At 36.6% G+C, this 21,546-nt stretch overlaps 2 protein-coding genes and 1 long non-coding RNA gene across 3 annotated transcripts in view; 2 read left to right on the top strand and 1 right to left on the bottom strand.

Moving 5' to 3' along the window:
* Positions 1–21,546, top strand: part of ift172 (intraflagellar transport 172) — a 57,476-nt gene that overhangs the window by 27,222 nt on the left and 8,708 nt on the right. Inside the window, exons 22-35 of the mRNA XM_030128011.1 lie at positions 447–695; positions 3,110–3,188; positions 3,372–3,492; positions 4,763–4,907; positions 9,618–9,707; positions 10,234–10,331; positions 10,453–10,588; positions 12,013–12,129; positions 13,265–13,407; positions 14,986–15,079; positions 16,063–16,127; positions 16,699–16,879; positions 17,041–17,150; positions 19,383–19,512. Coding sequence (XP_029983871.1) covers positions 447–695; positions 3,110–3,188; positions 3,372–3,492; positions 4,763–4,907; positions 9,618–9,707; positions 10,234–10,331; positions 10,453–10,588; positions 12,013–12,129; positions 13,265–13,407; positions 14,986–15,079; positions 16,063–16,127; positions 16,699–16,879; positions 17,041–17,150; positions 19,383–19,512 — 1,758 coding nt within the window. The remainder of the gene's footprint in view (positions 1–446; positions 696–3,109; positions 3,189–3,371; positions 3,493–4,762; positions 4,908–9,617; positions 9,708–10,233; positions 10,332–10,452; positions 10,589–12,012; positions 12,130–13,264; positions 13,408–14,985; positions 15,080–16,062; positions 16,128–16,698; positions 16,880–17,040; positions 17,151–19,382; positions 19,513–21,546) is intronic.
* On the bottom strand, positions 10,851–20,693 carry LOC115414735 (uncharacterized). Its single transcript, XR_003934711.1, has 3 exons — positions 20,682–20,693; positions 15,109–15,111; positions 10,851–11,025 (listed from the first exon to the last, which is right to left on the bottom strand). It is a non-coding gene; the product is annotated as an uncharacterized LOC115414735 (long non-coding RNA).
* LOC115414734 (mitochondrial peptide methionine sulfoxide reductase-like) overlaps positions 20,311–21,546 on the top strand; it is a 70,889-nt gene continuing 69,653 nt past the window's right edge. Inside the window, exon 1 of the mRNA XM_030128013.1 lies at positions 20,311–20,316. The gene's annotated coding sequence lies outside the window, so the exon portion shown is untranslated. The remainder of the gene's footprint in view (positions 20,317–21,546) is intronic.

Raw genomic sequence — 21,546 nt, 5'->3', positions numbered from 1 at the left:
AGTGAATGTGGAAACATCGACATCTTCTACAACATTGATTCATCAGTAAAACCCATGGAGCTGGATCAATGACAGTGGATGGACACACTTGATTTACGTTCAGTTAATGATATATTTTTGTGAAAAGACCTCTTTTTCTTCATTTTTCCTCTGTTTTAATAATATAACCTTTGAATTTACTGTGAGTTTTCATGAACATCTAAATTAAATATAGGGAATTAAATATAGGAAAATACATGATTTACAGTGAAACATGCAAAATACAGAGGATAATATTATAATAAATGGTGATAAATCACTGAAGAAAGATTAAATAGAGACAAAAATTCATTTGGGAAGTGCCACAGAATTAGCACTGGGTCTTTATGGGTTAAAACAATTAAAGCAGAATTTTACTCTGTGTCTGAAAAACCCACTCTACCCCATTGCTTTCAATGTAACCTCAGGGCCACCCGGAGCTGGAAATCCTCCGTGGAAACTACTACCAGTGGTTGACGGAGACGGGTCAGGATGAGAAGGCAGGAGAGGTGAAGGAGAATGAGGGAGACTTCCAGGGGGCCGTCAACCTGTACCTGAGGGCGGGGCTCCCAGCTAAAGCCGCCCGTCTGGCCATCAGCCGGATGGAGATCACCAACAACAGCGACACCGTTAATCGCATCGCCTCCAGTCTCATCAAGGGAGAGTTTTATGAAAGAGTGAGTGGGCTTCTCCTATTATATTTGGCTGTATTTATGTATGTGTTACATCCTATAGATATAGAGAATGTGAAGATACATCATGTTGTGTTGCATGCTGGGACAGGATACCGCCCTTTGTGTCAGTTGTTGCTTAACTTAAATTGTAGTTTGTGTAGTTTGTTACAGTAGTGAAAAAAAGTTTTTGGATACCCCATGCATTTGTGATATATTACATTAAGAATCACTCTGAAGTCACTGAACTCTGCCAAGTATTGTTCCATTCCTCAAACCCACATGTTCCCTTCTGCACATGCTCAGTTCTGTCGATGTCAAAAGGATGTTTCAGCAAAATAATGAAGCACATCCAGGACATGACATGTTGAAACTATGAAAAATTTAGTTTTGTTATTTTGTCTTGTTAACATTTTTGGAAACATAAAAAAAGACTTTTTTGGAAATATTTCATGATAATTTTTGAGATTGTGTAAAACGTAAAATTTTAAAGGTGTCCGAAAGCTTTTTTTTCCACTACTGTAGTTTGTTCAAATATAAATCTATCCAGGTGGCGCCGCCTTTTTATCTTTTTCCCCCATCTCCATCTCCTTACTTCTCCATCAAATGTGACCAATTTAATACATTTTTAGCCAAACAATAAGCAGTAACAAACAACAAACACAGGTAATAAAAGGCAACAACAAGCAACCGAGTGTGATGCCAAATTGGCATTGTCTATAACGTTTCTCCGTCTTTTTACCTCTGTCTTCATTTGAGCCCTTCCCAGCTTGCTTTATCTCCTAACAGATGCAAGGAGAGGAGACATATCAACAGTGGAACAACAGTTCTCTTTGTTTTTTTGTTTTTTTAAATTTTATTTTTACACTCTGTCAGCCTCCATCTGTCTGTTATTTCTCCGTAGCTGTTTGTCTGAGATCTCAATTCCTCTCTTCCAGCCATCTGTGTTTATGTAACAGGTGGGAAAAGGCTTGAGAGTGAATACTGATGGCGGAGCGTTTCATCAGTTTTAGTTGTTTGACGGTTTGAAGGTCTACATGGATGAGTCTCTCCACTGAACTGGAACTCTTGGTTTTCCTTTCAGCATCCAGAGTATTTTCAAGGTCTTGCCAAGATCTGGTGGTTTTCCTCTGAATTTAGTAATTTAAATTGCATTCAGACTACAGGATATACACATTGTTGCCACTATTTCAGCTAAACAGTTTTTCTAGACTGTTATTCTGCTAAGAGGTATAGTGAGACTGAAGATTAAAACAGTAAAAAGGAGGGAAGAAGGTGATGCATTATCTATGTCCTCTCCACACAAACACAGATATTTGTCTAAACAGATATTTTCTTTCTTCTGTCTACATGACCAGCATTTTACAAAATATGCCTGTCCACAAGACAACACAAAAATGACTACACAAGTGTACAAACACTGTGGATAATACTGGACATTGCAGACACAGAAACTTTAATCTGTCATGAAGCTGAACAGGAACAAGTTCTAAAATCGAGTTACCTTAACTATGTCATGGTTGGGGTTGTTGAAGTGTATTCTTTACATGATGTGGATTTGTCCATAACACCGGTCCTATCCGTCTCCCAAAGGTATCTGTGCTGACCTCGGTCTACTGCAGGTCATACACTGATTTATACATTTAGATTTCATGTTTCAGGAGCGGGTTCATTATTCAAAGCAATGAGAGACATTGATAAAATGGGGTATGACTACATTGTTTTCCACACGGATAAACAATCTCTGTTTTTTTGGTATATAATGGCGTTTACATCTGGGTGAGAGGCCCAAAATGTAGAGAAGAAACAAAACAATAAATTATGTGCATGAGTGTGGATGGGGCATGAGATGCTAAATAAATCTGAAAAAAATGTCAAATCTTAAACAACACAATATCTCAAATTAAAATGTGAACAATGTGAAAGGGTTTCCTTGTTGTAATTGTGCTGCCAGTCTCTGACCACTCGTAGCTAAAACCCCATTGTGCTCCATCTCCCTGACAACAAACCACAGACAGATGAATTTGCTTGTTTGCTTCTTATGAGGTAAATAGAACGGCAGCACCTAAAAATACAGATATGCTCCATGACTGCTTTTTTTGGAGACCAAAAACAAAACTGAAAGAATGTGTGTAAAACAGTGGACACTTTGAGGCAGCAAAGAGAATCTACATTCAATATAATTTTATTTATATGAGAAATACTAGGGGTGGTGGATCTGACTAGATGATTATATAACAATATTTAGAACCACAATACAATCTGCAAACTTTCTTCTCAGTTTTAAAGTATACTATACAGTACAGACAGACTAGAAAAAGACCGTTATTTCTATATTTGCACTTTTTTCTGTCATGTAATTTTTTTCCATTGAATGTTGTGCAAAACTGAATTTCTGCATTTCTGTTTGATCTGAACAGGCAGGAGATCTGTATGAGCAGATTAGGAACAACCAGAGGGCTTTGGAGTGCTACTGCAAAGGCGGTGCTTTCAGGAAAGGTAAATCAAAACCATGGTTGACTATCTGCAGGGGACTTTATTCAAACTTTAATGTTCGTGTGATTTTGGGAACTAAATTACCAGCCATTTAGTATAATTTCTGACAACTAGCTGATCTAGTCACATGTTGGTAAAAAGTTGACATGACTGGCGTTAAAAGTTTCTTCTCACGGTTTCCTGTAGCGGTGGAACTGGCTCGCATCGCGTTCCCTGCTGAGGTGGTGAAACTGGAGGAGGCCTGGGGAGACTACCTCATCCAGCAGAAACAGATGGACGCCGCCATCAACCACTTCATTGAAGCAGGGTACGTGGTGAAGGGAAGAGAGAGAAATGGAGAGACAAAGGAAATTTGGACAGATGGAGAGGAGCAGCGATTGCACACAAAAAACAATCCAACAGAGACGGCCAGCACTGCTTTAAATCAACACCAAGTACAGAACAGGGAGATTAGATCATTTTAAGAATGATTAGAATAATGCCCCAGAAATAACAAAGACACATAATCAGCACCTAAATCCTTTTTTGGTACCCCTTAAATAAGACAATGCATATAATGACTTATAATTAGGTTGTTAATTAAGTGGTAAACATTTATGAGTCACTTGATACGACAGCATGAATTTGTGAGCAAAGCCAAATTTTTTATGTCAAACATATCATAAGGCTTTTATTTTAATGGCTTATTAACTCAACACTTTAGTGTGTTCTGCCAAAAGAAAAAGAAACAAAAAGGGCAAGAAAAAGTCCATGGTTTCCAACGTGACAATAGTATATAAATATCAAACAGCCAGGTGAAGTTTTGCCTCATACTCTACTCTACTCCACTGTCTAAGTCTAAAACACACAGGTAAAGGAAGCTAAACGGGTTCTGAACAAGAAAACAACTGTATCTGTGAAATTTGGAGCAAGTTTTTCCACATGTTTCTGAGGTAAACTGAAGAACAATTCTGAGTATTTCCAAGTGTTGAAAGCTTTTTTGGGTAATAAATCAAATTTGTGCAAAACATCCATTTGAGTCAGTGCTAAAACTTTTGTCCACTACTCTTTAGTTTAGTCTAGATTTTATTTTGATATTCAGGTCCAGATTTAATCATTGCTTACTGGTATTTGTTACTTTGGTTTAGATCAGTTCAACAATTATCTAGTTTCTAATAAAATAAAAAATATATATACATTTCCAACAGGGTTGTTCTGTTCTCTTTTTTTGTGGGCCGCTGAAATTATTTGATTAATCACCTATCAGGTTTTTCCTGTTGGACACTATTGTTATTTTATTAACCTTTAAAAAAATCTCCTGTTGATTGACCTGTAGAAGATACTAATGGAAGTGACTGATCTACAACACATGATTAGTGGTCTCATCTGCTATTGTTTTGATGGAGAGGAAATACATAGTGTGTGTTTAACTTAAATCAAAAACTCAATTGGTATTTTTTTTTACTGTCTGCAGTTCCTTTTGTGTTATATGATTTACTCTCTGCATCTCATCCTGCTTTGTTTAATTGTCTTGTTTTATGAAACGCTCTGTAAAAAAGCACTGCTCAGTCCTTCGTTCCTTCACTGTCCCCTTCCAGCTGCTCCGTTAAAGCCATCGAAGCAGCCATCGCAGCTCGGCAGTGGAAGAAAGCCGTCCACATCCTGGAGTTACAGGACGATTCGTCAGCAGGAAAATACTACGTGAAGATCGCTCAGTACTATGCCTCCATGCAAGACTATGAGGTGAGGGGAAGCAATCTGGAAATTCCACGTTGTGTAGATTGCCAAAAAACAGGAGGGATGAAACTACAGAAGGAACAGCAGTCACTCATCAGCTGAGGAATTAATTAATAATGTGAGAAAAGAGTCAATGAACTACTTATTATTTGGGGTTTCTACAGTGATGACCCAAAGTCAATCAATATTAAAATCTCTTTCCAGATTCCTCACTTTTCAGCAAAATTGTCTGTTTCTGAGATCATAATAGATCATCTTTATGATTCATTCAGATCTGAGGAGTAACAGATTTGTGTTTCTTTTTCTCAGTGTCAATTTACAACTTCAAATTAAAAGTGAAATGTCAAAAATGGAAATTGTAAATGTGAGAAGAGCATGAAATAAACTACAAATAATTTCCAAATATTAACAATAAGGCTAAGGCTCAAATAAACTATAACTGGCTCAGAGATGTTACAATACAGTATTTATTATATGAGTATTATTATGGTTATTCTTACTACTTGCAGCACAGTGTAGTTGCAGTGACCCTTAAAGTAAGAACAACACATGTTTTTTTTTGGTGGCACAAATCTTTATTTTGTATAACCAAAAGGTAAAAAAAAATCTCTCTTTTGAAATCAATGAAATAAATAAGAAAAAGCTGCTCAGATGAGATTCTCTGCACTGTTCTCTCTTTTTCAGTTACAGTTGATAAGCAAATGTACATGGTGTGAAAACTGTCAATTTTCTTACGTTGGTGTACTGTACTCAACAGTTTTTCCACCTACACTCTAACACAATAAGGACCACTCATTGTAAGCACTCCCTGGCTGGACTCGCTGGCTTTCATTATGTATTTTAGTTCATAAAAATACTGCACTCCGCAGGCTAAAAGCTGGTACATTTGGCTTGTTGTACCTGCCTGAGCATCATGCGGGTCAGTTAGATATTTATGGCCAGAGGGATGAAGATGGCAATGACATTTTGCCAACGGCAATACAAAATATCAGCGCATCTCTCAGTAATAAATGCAGCCTCTCATGACACACACATAACCATAACCAGTTGATTCATAGAAGTTTCGAGCAGTCGTCTTTTAGTGTGAGTATATATGAACGGTCAAGTTTTTAAAAGTTTTATCTGGAATGCATTAGGTGGAGATCACACAGCTTAAAATAAGTGTCTGCTACATTTAGGATATTTTACCTTGCAGCCGCACAGCCCTATTGGACATAGAACTGAAGCCGTTACATTGCTCTCGTCACAGCCACAAGACACCTTTAAGAAAACAGTAATTTTACATCACAGAATGCAGGAGTTGCTGGTTTACTGCTGCCATAGTCAGTTAATCAGTTTGTGTTTTTTTTTTTTATCCCATAAAGAACCAGTGCTACTTTTGTGACAGTTCCCAAATTAACCTTTCTTAAGTGATTTATCGCTATTTCTTATAATATTATCCTTTGTATTTTGCATTTTTCAGTTGAGCATGTAGATGGTCATTAAAGCTCAGAGTAAATTCAAAGGTTATTATATCAAAACAGAGAACACTGAAGAAAAAGTGACTTTTTCAGTAAAATATATCATTAACTGAACATAAATCAAGCATTTCCACCCACTGTCATTGATCCGACTCTATAGGTTTTACTGGTGAATCAATGTTGTAGAAGATGACAGTGTTTCCATGTTTGCTACGGAACCTCTGAACATCCAAATAGGTCATATCTGATGACAAACTGAATTTTACGCCAATTATTATATGTCGATAGGATTAGTGGTTCAACAGGTATCAAACATTTTATATCAGTAGATGCGTTTGGTCGCTGTCGGCTGTTTGGGTCTTTAGGGGTTAACTCAATTTTCCAAAAATAGTACAACATAAAATCATATTGTGTTCTTTTCTTTTTTCTGGCTGTGTGTAGCTTTTATATTTATCTTATAAATGATGTATCAAACATATACTATGTTGGACAGTAAGTGAACATTTGGTTGAAGCTAGACTGGATTTAGATCTGGGTGTCCATCCTTGGTACCTGCCACTGCAGATCAGGAACACCCAGTAAGAACTTCAGCTGTGGGGATGCTCTGACAGTCGTCTGGCCAACATAATTTGGCCCATATCAAAGTTACTCAGATCCTCATTTTGTCTGTTTTGCTGGACACACATCAACTTTGAGGACTAAATGTTCACTTCCTGTCTATTATAGACCACTCACTGACAGGTGACATGGGTTTCCTTCCAAATGTTGTCCAAATTTTGCAGAATTTGCAGAAATTCACCAAAAGGAAATACTCTTATAGGAATTTAACACCTGGTTCATCATCATTATCATGGTTTAGTGCGCTCATTAAAACTAGTATTTCATACAATAACATAGCCTGAGATGTTGGTTAAGGAGTGCAACTGTTACTTCCCAAACTGAAATGAATCAAACCGATGGTCTGAATTATGTAATTTTGTTTTTAACTGTTTCACAATTTTGTAGAAGCTTTGTCCAACATCTGTTTCTGCAGCTCTTCATGCATGGTGGATATTCATTGCTGTTTTCAATGTAATATGGTCATTTAGATTCTTGTATTAAATGAAGCATCAGATTAATTTTCCTCTTGGCCCAGATATGCAGACATAAAACTATTGGTTAAATCTTTTGCCATTGCATTTATGCACATTTACCTTTTATTGGTGCACTGACCTTTCCACCTACCCCATGCATAAAAACTTTCTTACAATATTTAGAGTTTTTAAGCACAAAGTGAAAATGCAAGTAAAAATATGTAGTTGGAATTTGATGTATCCAGATGACAGTCAGTATTATGACCACTTCACTCATCAGTGGTTGTAATATTCATGCCGATTGGTTTGATTACGCAATTCTGTTTCATGCAGTTATGAAAGAGTAAAGTCACATTGTAACGGAAAAGAGGCTGTTACCGTTGAGGCACAAGAGAGGGCAGGTGGTCTGATTTCCTCTCAGCGCTATTGAATTACAGTGTGCTGGAAACTTAGTATTAACATTTTTCCCAATGACATCATAGAATAAAATCCTGCCTACTGAAGCTTCAAGTGTTTTTCAGTACAAGGTCTGCATAAATCTGTTTCCTGTATCGCAACAGTCAGAGCACAACATCCATGGAGTGAAGGTTCTTTGCTCAAGGGCGGTTGGCCATTGAATGGTAACAACAGATCTACCAAAAATAAAAAACTGTTTAAAGGCAAAAAGAGAGAGGTAAAACTCAGGCATGTATACAAAGAATAGTGACAAAGCGGAGATGGTTCAGCGCCGTGTGCCGTCCTTATTCTGATGAGCTCAGCTGAGCCAAACGGCCTCCACAGACTGCCAGCCTCTGAAAATAGCAAGCTATTTCAGTCTGTTTGCTCTATGGGCATATTCACAGAAAGTAATTAAGATAACAAGCACTTTGGTCTCCAACTTGTGGAAGTTGCAGGAAAGTTAAATTCACTGCCAGCTAAAAACAATAAAGACAGAACACACCTGTGAATGCGGTGGAAAGATGATGCAGCAGAACCAAGACTGCACAGTATTCAAATTTATACATCAAACACACTAAAATATTCATTCACTGTGGAAAAAGTCAATTTGATAATGCTTATCACCGATGGGAGAATAGAATTTCCACAGTATGTGAATGCGTTGGGATCCTTTAGTGGATTAAAACAATCACAATGACGTTTATTGTCATTATACTCGGGTACAGTGAAATTTCACGTGCTGTACCACACAGAAGGAGCATAATGTACAAGTACAAAAAAGGTATGAATATTATATATGCATGAACAGATGTTAATGTTTACGTTGAATGCTAATGCTGCTTGTGTTTATATTTTAATGTGGACCTATGTACATTCTACAGCTTTTTAGTTTAGGAATACAGTCTAGATCAGGAGTGTCAAACACACAAACGACCCGTGAGCCAAAACCAGCCCACCAAAGGGTCCGATCTGGCCCGTGGGATGAATTTGTGAATACAAAAATTATCCTGATGATATTAACAAGGATGTCAAAATCATTTTAGATTAGGGGCCACATATAGCCCAACTTGATCTCAGGTGGGTCAGACCAGTAAAATACTGTCATAATAAGATATAAAAACTCTCAAGCTTTTCTTTTTGGTTTAGTGTAAAAAAGTAAAATCAGATGAAAATGTTTACATTTACAAACTATCCTTTCACAAAAATGTGAACAGCCTGAAGAAATATAAACAATATGAAATGTCTTAACAGAGGTAAAAGCAATTCTAACAATATTATTCCTGTTACTAAATGTTTTGTGCCTTTGTAGCTCTACTGTGATCTGTAAGTTATAATGCACACATGTAAAGGATAGGCTGAGGCATAATTGTGCTTATTTTACTTAATAAATTGCAGGTTGTCCATGGTTGTTCATGTTATTCCCATTTTTAAAGGATACTTTGTGGATGTAAACATTTTCATAATGTAATTTAAATTTTTCACAGTTATTATTTACTGGTTCAGCACATTTGAGATCATATTGAGCTGTATGTGGCCCCTGAACTAAAACTCTTTTTAGTCCCCTGGTCTAGATAACGGGGAGAAACAGGTATAATGGCTCAGAGTAACAAAGACCACCTAAAGCTCAAATAAGCTTGATAATATTCAGTCCTCACATTTCTTGACACATGAGCAAATGATATTCCCATTGTAATTCTATTTTCTGAGTGTGTGTCATGTATAATTTTCTTCTTTGTGGCCTGTAGGTGGCAGAGCAGCTGTATGTCAAAGGAGGTCACATTAAAGATGCTATAGACATGTACACGACTGCAGGACGCTGGGAGGAGGCACATAAGGTCAGTACAACTGACACACATTGGTTTATAAATGCACCGACTCACTCTGTTTGATTATGATTATTTTTGGGGTATACACTGCTTCCTACTAATGAAAACAAATAGTCTTGATAATTTTGGATACTTTCCCACTATGTGCACTAAACCTCCAAGACAACGTCTAAGTATTAAAACTCATTTATGTTTCTGTTCAATAGTTATAGTAAAGCCCTTACGTAGGTTACATCCACTTGGGAAGCACATGTTTTTTTTTAATATCTGTTTCTATCAATTCATGCGTGCATTTATAATACAAATCCACCATACAGTTTACTTTGGGCCTCTGAATAGTTTCATATATTTGAATTAAATCTTAATCAGGCTCTACAATGACAGTTTTTTCATTACATAAACATCTAAAGTGCAGAAGTTAGGAATGTATTCTTGGCTATAAATGAGTCACAGTGAATGATGATAATATCAGTTCTTAGAAAGAGAGACATGAAATAATGCTCCCGTTATCAAATGTGGTTTGTTTTGTTGGCAGTTGGCAGTGAAGTGCATGACAGAGGAGGAGGTCATGGCTCTGTACGTCAGCAGAGCACAGGAGCTGGAACGAGACGAGAAGTTTCAGGAGGCTGAAAGGTAAACGCACATATTTATAGCTGTCTGCAGCGTCAAAAACAGAGATCATTCTTCATTAGTTCTGTGTTGAAACAAGGTCAGTTCAGAACCTGCTTTGACTTTGCTGTGTGTTCACCCGTAGGCTGTTTGCCACAGTGAAGCAGCCTGACCTCGCCATCACCATGTACAAGAAGAACCGAATGTTTGATGACGTGATTCGCTTGGTGGCTAAGCATCACCCCGACCTGCTGACCGAGACCCACCTCCACCTGGCCAAGGTGAATTTAACTGATTCTGCTGATGACTGATGATTATCTTCATCAGGGAACACGCATTTGTACATCAAACCCCCTAAAGTGTTTGATTACAGAGAGTGAAGCCAACAGAACAGACAGTTTTACATAGTTTTATTTAATTCAACATGTTATCTCTTATTTTAAATTATGCAAGTAGATATAAGTAGTATGATGCTTGTGCAACTATAGTCACACAGTGGCCAAATGATCAGCACATACACAGATCAGCCATAACATTCTGACCACTGACAGGAGAAGTGGTAATAATATTGATTATTTTATAACAATGTTACCTTTCACTAGGTTAGATATTTTAGGCAACAAGTGAACATTTAGTCCTCAAAGCTGATGTGTTGGAAGCAGCAAAATAAGCAACATAAAGAACTGAGTGACTTTAACCAGGTCAGTATTGTAATGGTCTAGGCCTCGGGTCAGACCTGTTTTTGTGGAAAAAAGGGGAACCTACGCAATATTATTACAGCAGAATATTATTACAGGTGGTAATAATGTTCTGCTCCCATAGTTGCTCAATGGCTTTAAATCCTTTCGGTAGGTACTAAACACTTTACATTGGGAATGTAACAAGATCCTACACTGCACACTTATTTATAACACAACAATATTTTTGCACACTTATTTATGTGCATTTCTTTGATTATTGTACTGATAATATATTGTCTAGTAGATATTGTACAAATTGCTGTTCTAATTGTGTCTTAATAGAGTGTTTTATATATTCAGTGCTGTATATATGTTTGTATATCTAGAGCTTTATATATATGTATATATTTTCTTTTCTTTTTTTTGTTGTATTGATAATTTCTTTCCCACTACTTTATTGTACTTGAATGGAGCAGCTATAACACACGGTATTTTCCCTTGGGATTAATAAAGTATTCTGATTTTGATTCTGATCTGGGAATGTTCTGACCCAGTGATTTGATTATTGTAATTTCACCCTTGTCAGAGTTGCTCAGATCCCTACTCTTGTTCATATTGTAGTTTCCAAAATGAGATTCCAGTTACATTTTCCCACTTTACCTGTCAGTGGTCCTAATGTTATGGCTGATCGGTGTATACTCATTATTCAAGTACTGAAGTTAATGTGCTTATGCTTTACTTGAGTATCTCCATTTTCTGCCACTTTTTACCCGTACTAAACTACCTGTCAGAGGCAAATTTGCTTTTTTTTTTTTAATCACACTGCATTTTTTAGTAGAGCTGTATTTGAAGAGTTGATAAGCTGATGGACTTTCCTCTGGTCCAGCTGGTGACATGTGAGAGTTTTCAATTAAATTGTTAAACATATCTGACAGAATATACAAGAGTAACTGCTGGATGTAGCTTTAGTTTTCAGATTTTACATTTACACTAAAAGGTAGCTTTCAAATGTTTGTGTCTCATAGGAGTTGGAGGCTGAATCCAGGTTCTCAGAGGCAGAGTACCACTTCATGGAGGCTGAAGAGTGGAAGGCAGCGGTCCACATGTACAGAGTCAATGACATGTGGGAGGATGCACACCGGGTATGTGCAGACAATCTCTGGTAGTTTCATCAGTATTGCAGAGTTTTGTGCACAAAATGAGTGCAATGAAATGTTTTTATTTGTATTTTAGCTTTGGATTTGTTTGCTTTGTGAATGATTTTGGCAACTGCGTGTTTTACAGTTGAGTTTTATGAACAATTAAATTTTTCATAAAGGATAGTGGTTCCCAAATGTTTTCAACACAAGACTATAAAAAACAATTTCTTATCGCTTAGAGACCCAAATGTACAAAATTCCGTCTTCAATTGCCATAATGTCACATCGTTTTTGACTCTTGTTATACGTTTGATGTTGTTTTTGTGGTTACCTCATAATTTTAATGATGTTGTGTCTTTTATTTTGACATTATTTTCCCCTTGTTGCATCTTTTATGTCATTTTTTATGTGGACTTGACCCTAATTTGGAAAAGTTTAAATCCAGGGTGTACCCCGCCTTCATCTGATGGTAGCAGGGATAGGAATGAGAATGAATGAATGAATGTTATATTATTTTTATGTGTTTTTCAATGAGAACTAATGATCCAATAAAACAGCTCTTTAACCCATTTTGGATCTGACAACATTAGGGGAAAGTTAATTACATAAATCAGATGTTAATTAGTGGTACAGATGTTCTACAGATCCCTGCATTCATTTGTAAATAATGAAATCAAGCATGTAAGGAAATCAGTCTCAGTTCTCATGTTAGTGATATGAACAGATGTTAAAATCCATCTACCCTCATGTCTTAAAAATGTTTTGTTTTTTTTTTTAAGATTTTGATTACATCCTGCATATAAAAAAATGAAAATCTCAGTCCTGTTGATTTCCAGGAGTTGTATAAAAAACTTCTGTTAATAGAAAGTTAAGGTCCTCCAGTAATATATAAAAAAGAATTTATGCATGAAAATATTATCTAATAATGTATAAAATAAGGAAACAAGACAGTAGTATATTGTACTATACCAGGGGTACTTAAGACCCAAATTAAAAAAATGTGTAGTCTTCTTACATAAGTACACATAACTTACAAATACATATCATGAATTGCCATAACATCTAAGACATGTAATTGATGCTGCTGAGGGATTACGTAATAATACAGAATAGTAACATCTGTGTATGTATGTGTCAGGTGGCTAAGAGCCATGGAGGACCCAGCGCCCAGAAGCAGGTGGCCTACCTGTGGGCCAGGAGTCTGGGTGGAGAGGCTGCTGTGAAGCTGCTCAACAAGTTCGGTTTGCTGGAATACGCCATCGAATTCGCCTCCAATAACTTGTGAGCTGCACAACAACACATCGACCCAACATATACCGAACAACACATCATTTAATATTAATATACCAGCACCACAGGGTTTAGTCAGCTCAAATCTGAAGGCAGTTTTGTACAGTTAAGTTGTATACTTACTGAAGACATTTTACCACCCATGTATGTGGATCTATGTGTACTACTTATTCATGTACGGTGCTTGAGTATTTTCATTTTCTACTGCTTTGTACTTCTATTCCAGTGCCTCTTACAGGTATATATTGCACTTTTTATTTCATAACATTTGTATGACAGCTATAGAACTACTTGTATGATAATATTATTAATAGAAAGTATGAAGCAAAAGGCACTTCTGCACTTTTACCTTTGATACTATAAGCAGATTTTGATGCCAACAATTTTGTAGTTTCACTTCAAAGAAATCAGAAAGTTGGAAACAGTCGCATTATCTTAAAACCCACTTTTACACCCAGCGTTTAAAATTTTTATAGGGTTTTGTTTATTTGATTAGGTTTTATACAGTGTCATTGTTTTTGAAGTGACTGGTCAATATGAGCAGTAATTATACTTATATTATGGATTTTTTGTATTTTTGTCTTGAGTTATTTTTCTTTATGAGTTTTATCTTTTAAATCACTTTTTTTGGTACTTGCTATGCTCTATACAATGCTATATACAGTAAATAAAGTTGTTGTTTTTTTTTTAAGTGTTTGGAGCTGAAATCAAGGGGGAAGAAACAATACCAGACTTGTAAAATACACACCTTCCTTTTACACCTGTCTCCTCTCAGGCCAAATCAAAAGATGCATGAGCTGATGTTGTTTGGAAAAATGAATCCTTTCATCCGTGCAGTAGAGTTGTGTGTTGAAGAAAATCTCAAATCCTGGTTCAAAGTTTGCTGCAATGAGTGTGGCTTTATTTTTGTGTTCCGGAGCGGAGGTACCTTAACATATCATCAAAGCATCAGTGGTCAATGCTAAACAGGTTAACTCGGCAAGGAACAGCATACAAAAGGGTGTCTTCTGTGCTCCCAGACAAGGATGCATATTTTCTTCCTCATGTGTCAAGATCATGTCTGACTAAATCTCATCAGTGTTTGGTAATTATAACTGTCAATCAAATATTTAATCTGCCTAGAGGTCTGAAAACGCCAGTGTTTGGACAAAATTAGGGCATCATAATAAAAACACATGGTGGGAGTAGATGCAGAAGTCTCATGTCCTCTCAGACCCTTTGAATTATAATATGATGATAGCTAATTATAGAATTTTTCCCCAGTGATGCTAAAAAAAACCCTATGAAGCAGCAGCTGTAACTAAGGTGTTGGATGCAGGCTTAGGACTTTTAGTTGTAGGAGAGTATTTTCACACCAACAGATCTGACGACTTCTTCCACAAATGTCTGTGACTCATTTTAGTTCTGGAAAAGAAGAGTGTGTTGTTGCAAAACTGGAACAAAACACCCATAGGAGGCACCTGCTGGTTCTCAAATCCATCCATTAACCCACATGCAGTATATTTACTTTACTATAAGCCATTACAACAACAGCTTGACTTGTTCCCTTCATCTTCTTCTTCTCTCCAGTTCTTTTGATTTTGCCTTTGACCTGGCTCACCTTGCATCTAAGGACAAGATCCCAGACATTCACCTCAAACATGCCATTTACCTGGAGGATGAGGTAAATCTGCCACAGTACAGACACTTAACCAGCTGCTCTCTGTTCTTCTGTTTAATCCACATCAACAAATGAGAAGAGACTTTATTTCACTCCAGATGTCACTAAAATGAAAAGTAATCACCACTGTCACAGGCCACTGCAGTATGTATGTAATAAGTGGTTTCAAAGGAAATGTTTTTTCTTAATAGCTCAAATCTTCATCCCATAACTACTTACTTTTTCATATAGTGGGTATGAATATTACAACCAGTATTACTATAGTGTTTAAATTTTCTTTAGTTTTTATTTAATCATTCAGGTTGGTTTTGATTTCAGTTTTAGTTATAATCATGCATGTAATTTCAGTTTTGTTTTAAGGACTTGACCTTGAATTGATTCATTTTATTTAGTTTTTCCATGTTTCATGAGGAAAATATTGCCAGATGCAATACTTAAAAAAAAAGGATGAATGAATGCCTGACATCCATGATTTACAAAATTGTTTGTCTCATTGAATGAAAAGCCATTTTAGTTAAAATTATATTATAGCATTTTATTTATTTATGTAGTTTACTTTAAACAAAGTTGCTTTTGCCTCCTGTTCTATTTCATTTTACTTTGTGTTGGATTGTTAATTTTATTTAGTTTTTGTGTTTTTATTTTTGTATCAGTTTTGTTTTTTTTTGTTTTTTTCAGTAATGCTAATAATTTTTGTCTTAGTTTACCTTGACAGTAATAAACCTGATTCTAAAATTGTGTAAAACTTAAAATCTTGTAAATCACCGTACTGTCACAATTTGTTCTTCATCTCATCTTCATTTTATGGCTGTTTCCACAAACCAGAAACATATTTGACTTTTTTATAGTTCTATATCTATCAGTCTGCATCTCTGTTTATGAATGATACTGATCAGAAGTAAAAGCTCATGCTCATGTGTCTGGTCACATGAAATACTTTATGAGCGAATAGCAGTTACAGTAAATATCACTGTTTTGTCTTCCAGGGCAAGTTTCCTGAGGCTGAGGTTGAATTCATCAAAGCAGGAAAACCCAAAGAAGCCGTGTTTATGTGAGTACTGTGGACGTTTAATCTACAGTAGTTAATGTCCACATTCATGTGAGATTATCAAGTGTAGATGTGAAGACACATAAGGCCAAGAATTGGATCAGTCACATGTATTGTAAAGCAAAAATTGCATAACACATACAATCGTTTGTATTCACCTGTATAAAACAGAGCTGTAATAGAAATGTATGGCCTTGGCAAATCTTCTGAAAAGTATCCACCTGGTTTTGACAGAGATTCCTCCAAATCAGCCTTTATATCTAGCAGTGAAGCATGACTCAACCTCTCTTTAACAACCTTACCACAGCATTTGGTCATTAAGTTCACATTCTCAAAACACCTGAGAACCATTTCTCGAGGTGCACCATAAGTTTTTAAACATTTCCTACCTCACAGGCAGACTGCACTTCCACTTTATTTACTTATTTTTTTGTTTGTTGAATAGTTAACATTGTGCTGACAGCCACTAGTTGGTGTGACTTTAAATCAGGACTTGATTTAATGCTATAAAAGCTGATATTTTTGGGTTTTTTGTTGCTTTCGGGTATCTGTTTGTGTGTGTCAACCATCCCAGGTATGTTCATAACAAGGACTGGGCCAATGCACAGCGGGTGGCTGAGAGCCACGATCCAGAGAGTGTGTCAGAGGTTCTGGTTGGCCAAGCCAAATTCTGCTTTGAACAGAAAGATTTCCAGAAGGCTGAAGCGTTCCTGCTCCGAGCCCAGAGACCAGAACTGACAGTAAAATACTACAAGGTAAACAGAGGAAACAAACAGGCTTTTCTTTTTTTTGCCAAAGAAGTTTGAGTCACCTCAAGTGTGAAATTTGTATAAGATAGATGGTTCATATAAAATGTGTACTTAAGTCTGCTGTCATAGTTTATTTATTCCCTCTGGGTTGTGTTTCTGTTCCTCAGGATGCAGGCATGTGGAGTGATGCAATGAGAATCTGTAAGGAATATCTCCCCAACAAACTGTCAATGCTTCAGGAAGAATATGAGAAAGAGACGGCCAAAAAGGGAGTCCGGTGAGATCAAGACCAGAGACCAAATAGGACTGTTTTTTACATGTTTTTTATTGGTCTACAGTCTCACAGTGTTTTTTAGCTAGAAAAACTTTTATTGTATCATTTTTACAGATGCATTATAAGAGTCAGATCTGATCTATACGGAGCATTTATGCTAATTAGAAGTCTTAGTTTTGAGTTATATTCTGTTAACATGTTGAGTTTCTTTGTGAAAAACTACATAAAAACCCAAATGGAAACCACAGAATCAATTATGATCCCTATGTTTAATAATACTGATGTGTGTCAGTATTATTAAACACTTAAACTACTTAAATATCAAACAAAAATAGAATTTGGTCAAGAATAATGCTCACTGGTCATCTTGCTTTTATATCCCTGTAAGGAAGTTCGGTCTCTGCATTTTACTCATTTTAGACACATAATGCCTAGCATTAGAATTCAATTTAGCACTTTAGGAGCAGTGAGCTGCCATTGAAGGTCAGGGACCAACTCCAGCTCATCATCAGTCCTTTGGTCAAAGGGCACTGACTGAGAAATAACCTGCATATACATGTGTTTTTGACAAAATCACACTCAAATGATTTGAAACTATTGGTCTTGTAAAATTTTGCAAAATTTATCCTGGTGTTTTTTAGTCCCTGTTACTTCTTTGTCACTGGTCAATCTTGGGCAAATGGACAAATTATTTGAAGGATTTATCTAGGGTGATCAGATGTCCTATATTTAGAAAACTGTTGCTTAGCTCATGAATGCTTTTTCAAACTTGGCTTTTACATGAAGAAGGAAAGGCCACCATCCTGCAGCTGTGTTGATAGCAAACTGCACACATGTGCAGATTAACATTTCCACCTTGCTGCCTCTACTTTGCCCAAAAGGGAAAATTGTGAGTCACCACAAAATATGCAGAATTTGGTGCAAAATGGAAAGTATCACAAAGAATAGCAAAGAGACTGGCTTGTTGAACTAATAGCATGAGCTTCAGTGAGTTCTATTCTTATTTTTGTTTGATATTTAAACGCACAATCTGTGATGTGAAAAAAAAATACATGTATCAATTGCTTTTTTGTTTAGAACATATGAATGAATCCTAAAAATAGCATAATTCCTTTACCATTAGCTTGGAAGTGATGTTCGCTAACACCAACAAGCAACCGACTCCCAGCACAACCCAGACTCCAACCCAAATTTCTTGCAAATGTTACATATTGTACCTTTAAGAAGTTTTGTTTGATGATATTGACACTAATCTAATTCCATAATTATCCAGCCTGTCCTCCTTAACCCACCAGTTTAATGTATGCACAAAGTGTTCGGTCTGATGCTTTATTAAAACACAGCTCATGTGTTATCCCCAAATTGAAACTCCTAACAGGGAATAGCTCATTAGCCTGCAAACCAGCAGCATGCCGGTCTCATCCTCCCATCGCTTCTCCCTCTTTAATGACGTGGGGGGAAAACATCAAAAGTTACCACTGGAAACGAACGAGGAAGAGGGTTTAAGTGAGAAAACACTGAATTATTCCTGCATACTCTGCAGCTCAGGCTCTAGTCAACTGCAAGGCTCTCCATTTCTGTCAGGCTTTTAGCTCACAACCACTGGATGGTTAATGGGGTTTTTTGTTCTGAGAATAAGAATAAGAATAAGAAGGAATCATTCTGGAAACTGTATTCAGAAATAAAATTGCAAATCAAAGAAAATGATGCAACTTTTGATACTATATTAATCATATTTCAAGCAAAAACACCAAACCTTTTAGCTTCTCAAATATGTATTTTGATTCTTTGTCATTTTTAATACAGAATATCTTCAGATTTTAGAAAGCTATTTGTCCTAACATATAGCATTTTCCCCTCCTGTCTGCTCTGCCATGTTATAAAGTAATTACTTGTTGAAATCTCTAAGAAAAAGCATCTTTTACTCACCAAATAATTGTTTGGTAGATGGTTTCTGCAGAAAATATCCCAAATTCAAGTTGTATTTCACACAAAGAAAGTGGTTTTATGGATGTGAAGAATGTTCCCCTGAGAGTGAGGGCAAATAGAGGTGAGATGTCAACTCCTGCATCACTCCTGCACATCTTCATTATTTTCCCAACCAACTTAACTACCCTGTTGCTCTTCTACTCAGTATCAGCGCTTTGTTGTTTAAGATTTACAGCAAGTTTGAAGGTGTCTGTGACTGCTGTTGCAAACCCTGCAATCTGCTCCTTTATTTCTTTTGGGGTTCAGCGGTGTGGAGGGCATCCTGGAACAGGCAAGAGAGTGGGAGCAGTCGGGTGAATATTCTCGAGCTGTGGAGTGTTACCTGAAGGTGAAAGATGACTCCAACACAGCACAGATGGAGAAATGCTGGATGAAGGTACAAGATAACCTCATGACTACAACTGTATCTGTTAATCCTCCATTAAAGGGATCATATTTTGCTAAACCCACTTTCATTAGTCTTTGGTACATTTGTTTGTGTATGTGGACTCTACTAGTTCATAAAGTTTGAATTTGAACCTTCCAGGTGCTGCAAAGCTATGTTTATATTAATTTTGGGCAAAAATCAAGTGGATTTCTACAACCCGTTTTAATTCCTTTTAATTTGTTACATTTATAACTAGTTACATCACGACATTTGCACATACAAGGTCAAGACTTCCAGCAAACATTTCTACAAGTACGCCATAATTGTTTGTCAGCAGCAGCGGTTGTAGTCCATACTGAAAATACAGTATGTCCAAACTTTGAGCCAGTTACAGAAAACGTTCAGTTGTTGGTTGTATTAACAAACACAAGTGGCTGAACAGGACAGAGAAGCATGGTCAACAACCTCGAGGGGGTGGGGTGTAAAGTGACTCATTTACATTTAAAGGACCAGTGCTCAAAACGACCTTTCTGGTGTCATTACTCAGAAATAGGGTTGAAGATGGACCTGTGGAGTTGAATTAATGAAGAATTCAGACCCAAGCATAGCATTTACAGTTTATGTAGACCATAGGGAAATGTTTTAAAACGCATTATTTCACTTAAAAAAGCAAAATATCACCCCTTTAAATGTTAATTATTTGATTTCACACAAAGTATATTATGCTGTAATTAAAAACAAATATGGGTGTAATACAGTGTTCAGACAAAATGCAAATCTAAGTTTTTCCTCTCAAACTACAGTTACTGGAGTGTTTTAGGCTTATTTTGCAACCCACAAATATTTACTCGTAGCCTCTTAAGCCCAGTTGCTCCCAGTACCTGGGGCAGGAACATGAATTCCAATCTTTAATGTGACAGTCCTGCATACAACCCATTGATCCACAATGATCTGCACACTCTCTATCAAGCCTCACCTTACTTCCAAAAGCTTTTTCATCACACTCTCTGAAACCTGACTTCTCCCAGTAGCTGTGTTCTCTGCTGGAGGATCAAGGGTAAAGGTCACAGCACCAGCCACACCATCCATAGATTGTCTTGCAAGGGCACACAACAAACATTGTGTTATCGACTCAAGATCAGGTCATTCAACATCGAATGTTTAATCTGCTAGAGGACAGGTCAGAAGGTTTCTCAAGATCAATAGTATTTTTTTTTTCTTTTCATCTGAAAGTTTGCTTAACTCACAGCTGCTCACCAGTGTAAGAATGTGAAGGAGAGATACTGTATGATTATTTGGACATTTAACATTTTGAGAAAAGGTCATAGGGTCATTAAAATCAATACAAACAGCTCAGTAGGGAGCTTTTCTATGCACATTCAATTTGAGGCCCCTCCCTTTGGTACGTTGATCACAAATGAGGGAGTGGGAGGATGGAGGCAGTGACATGACCTCTGAGAATCTACAGGGACAGCAAATCAGCTGACACTTTCTTTTTAAAATACCTGATTGCAGAAAAGAAAAAGAGGACTTTTACTTATAGGTACAGAGAAAGGAGAGTAAAATAAAATGATATCAATAAGAAGAATGGAAAATAAATAAATAAACATAATTATGGTGAAAGGAAATGCATACTCAGTAGAGAAAATGCAAAGCACACACACATCCAAAACAATGCATTTTGCATTTATCAGTGAAAATCAGGTATTTAATTTACTGATCATGTAGCTGTCCATAAAAACTCAGACTGAATTCTGAGTTAAACTTATTATATCAATACTGAGGTTAAAGTGACTTTTTCTACTAAATGTATCATTAACTAAATGTGTTTTTTATTAGTGAATCAATGCTGAAGGAGCTGTTTCCATGTTCACTATGGAGCCTCTAAACATTCAAATGGCTCATATCTGATGCACCTGAAAAGATGAGAAACCGCATTTTACTTGAATTATTTGAATGTATTAATAGTATTAATGGTTCAGAGTTATTAAATATTTTAGCTCAATAGATGCTTTTGGTCATTGTCAACTGTTTAGGTCTTCT

Source organism: Sphaeramia orbicularis, chromosome 24 (assembly GCF_902148855.1).
Source record: "Sphaeramia orbicularis chromosome 24, fSphaOr1.1, whole genome shotgun sequence".
NCBI classification, from domain to species: Eukaryota; Metazoa; Chordata; class Actinopteri; order Kurtiformes; family Apogonidae; genus Sphaeramia; species Sphaeramia orbicularis.
The sequence above is the reverse complement of the archived record's forward strand: the minus strand, read 5'-3'. Positions and strand labels throughout refer to the sequence as shown.